At 46.0% G+C, this 6000-nt stretch overlaps 1 protein-coding gene across 1 annotated transcript in view; it reads left to right on the forward strand.

Annotated features, from left to right (window-relative positions):
- The window catches only part of CCL27 (C-C motif chemokine ligand 27), a 30625-nt gene extending 25156 nt beyond the window's left edge, over positions 1 to 5469 (forward strand). The window contains exon 3 of the mRNA XM_086962891.1: positions 5215 to 5469. Within this exon, the coding sequence (XP_086819017.1) occupies positions 5215 to 5371 (157 nt within the window). The 3' untranslated portion in view covers positions 5372 to 5469. The remainder of the gene's footprint in view (positions 1 to 5214) is intronic.
- The last annotated feature ends 531 nt before the right edge of the window (positions 5470 to 6000 follow it).

Raw genomic sequence — 6000 nt, forward strand, 5'->3', positions numbered from 1 at the left:
CTAGTGTAAAGTCAAGACATTCAATAGGTGGAGGCAGCCATGGAGTCTCATCAACACCACTATCATATTGTTTGTAAAGAGATGTGAAGTGTGTCACCCAAGTCAATTCATCTAAAAACGTGTCCTTCACAACTCTACCTGCGTGACCCTCGTTTGCAACCAGCCTCCAGAAGCCAACATTGTCATTAGATTTGGCAGCAACCAGCATGTCGGCCCAGATCGATTCTTCCCATGATTTTTTTGTTGCTTTTTGGACATGCTTGTACTCTTCCCTTGCAAGTCTGACATCTTCCTTTGATTTATTTTTAATGGCAAGCAAAAGCTCCCTCTTAGCCAACCTGCATGAATGGTCATACCATAGTTTGCCATGGCATCCCACTCGTACATTTTGTTGCTTTTTCTTTGGCATTTTGGACAAACAGGTTTTTAACTCATTGAAAAAAATCTTGTGTAACTCAACAAAATGATCATAATGGTCGGGTAAGAAGGGTTGACCAGCTATAGGCCCGAACATCGTCCCAAAAAGTGAATAGACCGAAGCTAAGGCCTTACCCTCGGCTAGAATGTACGGCCATTTTAGTGCACGTCTGTTATTATTAACATGTACCTGCTCACACATTTTACGGTTGACAATCTCAGTCGATGTTGAAGCAGAGCTGTAACTAAACATGTGTGCGTCGATATAAAGTTCAAGGGGATAGTGATCACTCTCATCCCTGTTTGTCACCTTAAAATCAACCATGAAATGCCAAATGCTTAATGAGACAAGTATGAAGTCTAGATTACTTTTGGACTTCGCGAAAGTTGGCTGTTTTGTTAAGTCAGATGGGAGACGGCCGTTGCATGCTCTGAGACCATGATCTGCAGTTAGCCTCGTTAGTTGGACGGCCAGAGTAGAGCATTTAACGCAGTTTGAATTCTCAAGCTGGGGGATATTATATGCTTGATCTTCATCCTCAAAGACATCAGTGATCCCAAGAACCGGTTCAAAGTTGCAATTTAAGTCGCCTCCCAGAATCACAGGGACGTCACCAACCACCCTTTTCAGGAAGGAATCCAAGGCTTCCAAAGTAGGAGAAACCTTGGAATGACCAAGGGGTCTATTATAAACATTGACAATGTAACATTCATCCCCATTCAAATTTACAAGTTTTAGTGCCAGAATGTCAGGGGTTCCTGTGTCTATTGCTTCGACCCTTATTTTTAATGTAACTTTGAGCCATATGATCAATCCCCCAGACGGCCTCCCCCTGGCAGACTGGACCGCCTCAATACCAAAGGTTTTGTATCCTATCCTATGCGGAATATCCATCACCCATGTTTCTTGCAATAGACAGAAATCACTGGAGTCAACATAATCAGCCCAATCTGGGTCTATCAGATTTTTGCTGACTCCAGCAATATTCCATGACAAAATAAGCAACTTTGGGGTTGACCCACTACCGGGACGGGTGGAGTCATCAATGGACAACACTGGTACCAACAGAAGATTTACACTATCTAGCTGTGAGTCAGCAATTTGTTTCTCTGCTTCGGTGATCGAAACCCCTGCTACAATGCTAATTCCATCACCAAGACAACCCTCATCCACGTCGTGACATTGTGGGTTCGCTACTGCAAAACTTTCCATATTCTGGGAATCCCACGTTTTGCAATAGTTTTTAACTCCCACTCCCTCATTCAGTGGTTTCTCGCTATTTCTACTTCTGGGGTAGATATTCACATCACCGGGTGAACAGTAGGTGCCATATGACTTAGGAATGCAATTTGGCGAGGTCTCAAGTCAGTCCACTGCATCTAAGCAACTGAACCTGTTGAAAGTGGGAATTCCATTCCACACATTTCGGTCAACCTGTCTAGCCAGATTGGGTGCATAACCGTAGTATTGTTTAACAGTATTCCAATTGGACCCATAGTTTGGGGGCCTAGGTGGGGGATAGAAAAAAGATAAGGGCCTGGCTTCAATAGATGAAGTGTCTCCATATGATTTCCATGTGCATATCTGATGGGCACTATGGGGTTCCTCGAATGAAATAACTATACAGTCACCCGGAATTGATTTAGCTATAGGACCAACCCATGGTACCCTGCGGACCATAAGGATTCTACTTTTCATATGGTTTGGAACAGGTTTGTTTGAATTTAACCAATAGATCACCTTATTTTTTAGGGATAAGAAGTTCTCTTCAAATTGGTTTTCCAATTCAGGCACCCCAGTAAGGACAACTACATAGGGACTGGCATCAGGGGGCAGATCTATATATCCTCCCTTAAAGTTGTCATAAGCATGGGTTGTTTGGTAGTTAAGTTTGTTCGTTCTGTTGGCAGAAGATCTATCAGCCAGGGATTTATTTAGACCCAAAGTAGTGTGTGTGGGGGGAGGTGTGTCAGCAGAAGACTTCTGTGTAACGGGAGTCTTGGGGGCAGGGGAATGAGTGACAACAACATTTGCTATCTGTGACTTCTTGCTTTGTACAGGACCCTTCAAAGAAGGTTTGCTAGTGGTGTTAACAGATGGCAGGTTCAAGGGTGTGGCATTAGGTTTTGTTACAGTACTCGTTGTCGGGTTTGTACTTATATTTTTTACTACACCCTTTTTTTGATGCTGCGTGCTAGATGGATTTGTATTTGAGGATAACACAGGGGCCATGGTTAGAGCCTGTGTGGGAGTTGCAGGTACATCACTACCATTAAGGCTTAAACTAGATAAGGTGATAATACTTTTTTCTACTTCAAGTAGCTGATTCTCAATACCAGTTAACCGAACTTCTAACGGCCAGAGAAGTTTTTTAAGAGTTTCCCATACAAGTTTCAGAAACTCTTCCCTATCCCCCTCTGGCTCAACCATGGATATGGAAGTTTTCTCGCCCTCATCAATGGGATGGTCAACCATTAAATCCGAGTTTGACGCCTCTATGTTGTCATTACTGGTTTGTACAGTTAGAAGCGTCTGGTCGGGCCTACTGGTTGCAGTGGTTAATTGTGAGGCCCCCCTGTAATACACTGGCTTGAGGCTACCTTTGCCTTTTTCCTGGCGTACACAGACACATTTTTCCGTTTTCTCTTTTGTTTGGGTATTGCCTTAATGACTCCCTGGTTGTTTTTAGAAGCTGCTTTCCCCAGCGCCTTCTCCCCCTCAACGTCCTCTGCCAGTGGATCCGAAATCGTAATGTTTTCAGATACACCGCTGACGGATAACTGCGAGGGGTCTAAGTCGAGGTTGGCAGAGGGAGCAGCTTCCTCGGGAATAGAATGTACTTCGGCCAAGGTAATAATTGGTATGGGGCGGGTAGTGCGCTCAGGAGTTTTTGAAGAGGCAATGCTACCTAACGAAGATTTTTTTCTTAATGCTATATCTGTGGACAGCCTTCTGGCTGTCTCCAACTCCAGGGACACTCTATGCTGACGTTTTGTGATCTCATTGTCAATGGATAAGCTAGTCCTTGTAATAAAGTCATCCAGGGTCCCTGTAGCCTTTTTCACAGGCTTTGTGGCCCTACTCCGGGTTTCGCGCACAGACATCATTTAGTGAGTGAATAGGGGTAGTTGGGGCACAATTGAACAGGATACCGTAACAGATACAGCCAAGGGAGGTGGCCCGGTCCGGTCTTACTCGGTCTGGAACGGCCTGAAACGGCCCGGTCTTTGCCCGGTCTTTACCCCGAGCTGCGTCCCGCGCTGCAGGAGTTTGGAACTGTGATATAGGGGGTCTGTTGGGCGGGGGGCGGGCCAGCAGGGAGAGCGGACCGGATGCTGTTTCCCGGTCTCGCAGGGACTCCTGGTTATCGGAGTCCCCGCACGCTCGCAGCCCCGCCGAGCCTCTCACCCAGAACCACCTTGGAAGTCCTCACCGTCAGCTGCCACTTACAACTGCGCGACGCGGCTCCCGCGGAGCGGGTGCGGCGAGAGGTGGGTGAAGTCCACTGGGTCCGCTACAAACACGCCGCCGGATCCAAAGTACCTCTGTGCAAAAGAAGAACAGGTGTCCCAGGGAGGAAAGGTGGAGAGTGCCTTTAATGACCTGCGATGGGCGGGGGGCGGGCCAGCAGGGAGAGCGGACCGGATGCTGTTTCCCGGTCTCGCAGGGACTCCTGGTTATCGGAGTCCCCGCACTCTCACAGCCCCGCCGAGCCTCTCACCCAGAACCGCCTTGAAAGTCCTCACCATCAGCTGCCACTTACAACTGAGCGACGCGGCACCCGCGGAGCGGGTGCGGCGAGAGGTGGGTGAAGTCCGCTGGGTCCGCTACAAACACGCCGCCGAATCCAAAGTGCCTCTGAACAGGTGTAATAATCATTGTTTTTATTGCTGGTGCATCTCTGCTAATTTGCAGGGATGCGCCAGTAATTGTAAATCTGCCCCAAAGAATGTTGCCCCGGGCGCACCCAACGCTAAAGCTGGCCCTGGTCTGAGGGGCTGGGAAGAGTAAAGAAAGGGCAAAAGAATATCGAAGTAAAGAAAAAGACAGAGGGGAATATTATCAAGGGGGTTTATCTCCGCTTGTTTGGCTTTAAAAGCCAAGAAAGCGGAGATAAATTTATCTCCCTATTACCTAGCTGTCGCTAACACCAGTTAGCGACAGCTAGTCGGAGATAGCGACCATCTTGGGCCCCACTTTGCATGTCAGTGATATTTATCACTAATGACATGCAAAGTGGGCGTGCCAAGATGTTAGCGACTGGAAACAGTCGCTAACATCGCTATCTCCTATTACCAACTTTTGGAGATATTCGCGCTAAGCTCGAATATCTGCAAAAGCTAACACCTGCCCCTGAGCAGTTCTTAGCCATGTTATCCAATGGGAGGTGGATTACATGGCTAAGAGCATTAGCTCGGTAATGCATGAATATCACTGACTTTTCAGCGATATTCATGCATTGCGGCCGACTTTATCGCATTTGCGATAAACCTTGGTAATACCAAGGTTTATCTGCGATAAAAATCGCCGCCGCTCAGCGGTACATTTTTGTCTCTAACCAAGCAATAGCGATAATTATCGCTATTGCTTGGTAATATGCCCCAGAGTTACTGGGGTGCCACCTGCAACCTCATCATTTGTTCCTTACTTTACACCCGTTCTTGTATGTCTTGCCATGTAGGGAAGTAGGTCTGGTGTAATGTCTTATAGTGAGCAAATCTCCAACAATGTAATAAAATGATTAACTCTTGTGTATTTCGCCTTCTGTTTCACCCTCATATTTTGTTCCCCAACAGGTTGCATTTCAAGAGGAGAAAGGTCTGTGTGGATGCTGAGAACCACTCCTTACTAACCTGGCTTTGCAAGCACAAACGGCATCGAAAAATCTGCTCCTTGCTAACTAAGGGGACTGGCTTTCCAAGAAAGGCAATTGCCAAAACGAATTCCCATTAGCAGCAATTTTGATAAAACCAAAATGTCTGCATAAAGTGAAACATAAAAATGCAAACCTTAAGATGAAATAAAATGTATTAAAAAAATTAAAAATACAATACTGTTTCGTGAATTCATATTAGAATATATTTCATTTTCAGTGATTCATTTTTGTGTTAAATGGCATTACATTCTGCTAGATAGCAGAACCTAAAGGGCAGGATATGAATGGACATGGAAGACCTCCAGGTGCCTCGAGGGCTGACGGAAGACAGACAGCGGCAGGGCAGGAGAGCATGGACAAAGGTACCTCATAGATGTACAAAGAGTGTATAAAGCACTCATGCGGCCCACAAGATTGGTCAATACCAATTAAAGTAGCCTTCTGCAGCATTAGAAGGTGGTTACAGTGAACCCTCTGTGGTTACAGGTCTTTCGGCCTTGTCCTGTGTGAAATAATCCCTGAACCAGTCCTCGACGGTCATGGTCCTCAGGCTTGGGGTATTCAATTCTGGATTATCAAGATGTCCCCATTAGAACGTCAATGGAAAATGCTTCTTTAGGACCCTCATCACTTCTTCCCTTGATAATTCTGCACACAACTTTCAAAGAACAAACAAAAAGATACACATTTTAAGTTTGAAATGTGC

This window comes from Lissotriton vulgaris, chromosome 3_1 (genome assembly GCF_964263255.1).
Source record: "Lissotriton vulgaris chromosome 3_1, aLisVul1.2, whole genome shotgun sequence".
NCBI classification, from domain to species: Eukaryota; Metazoa; Chordata; class Amphibia; order Caudata; family Salamandridae; genus Lissotriton; species Lissotriton vulgaris.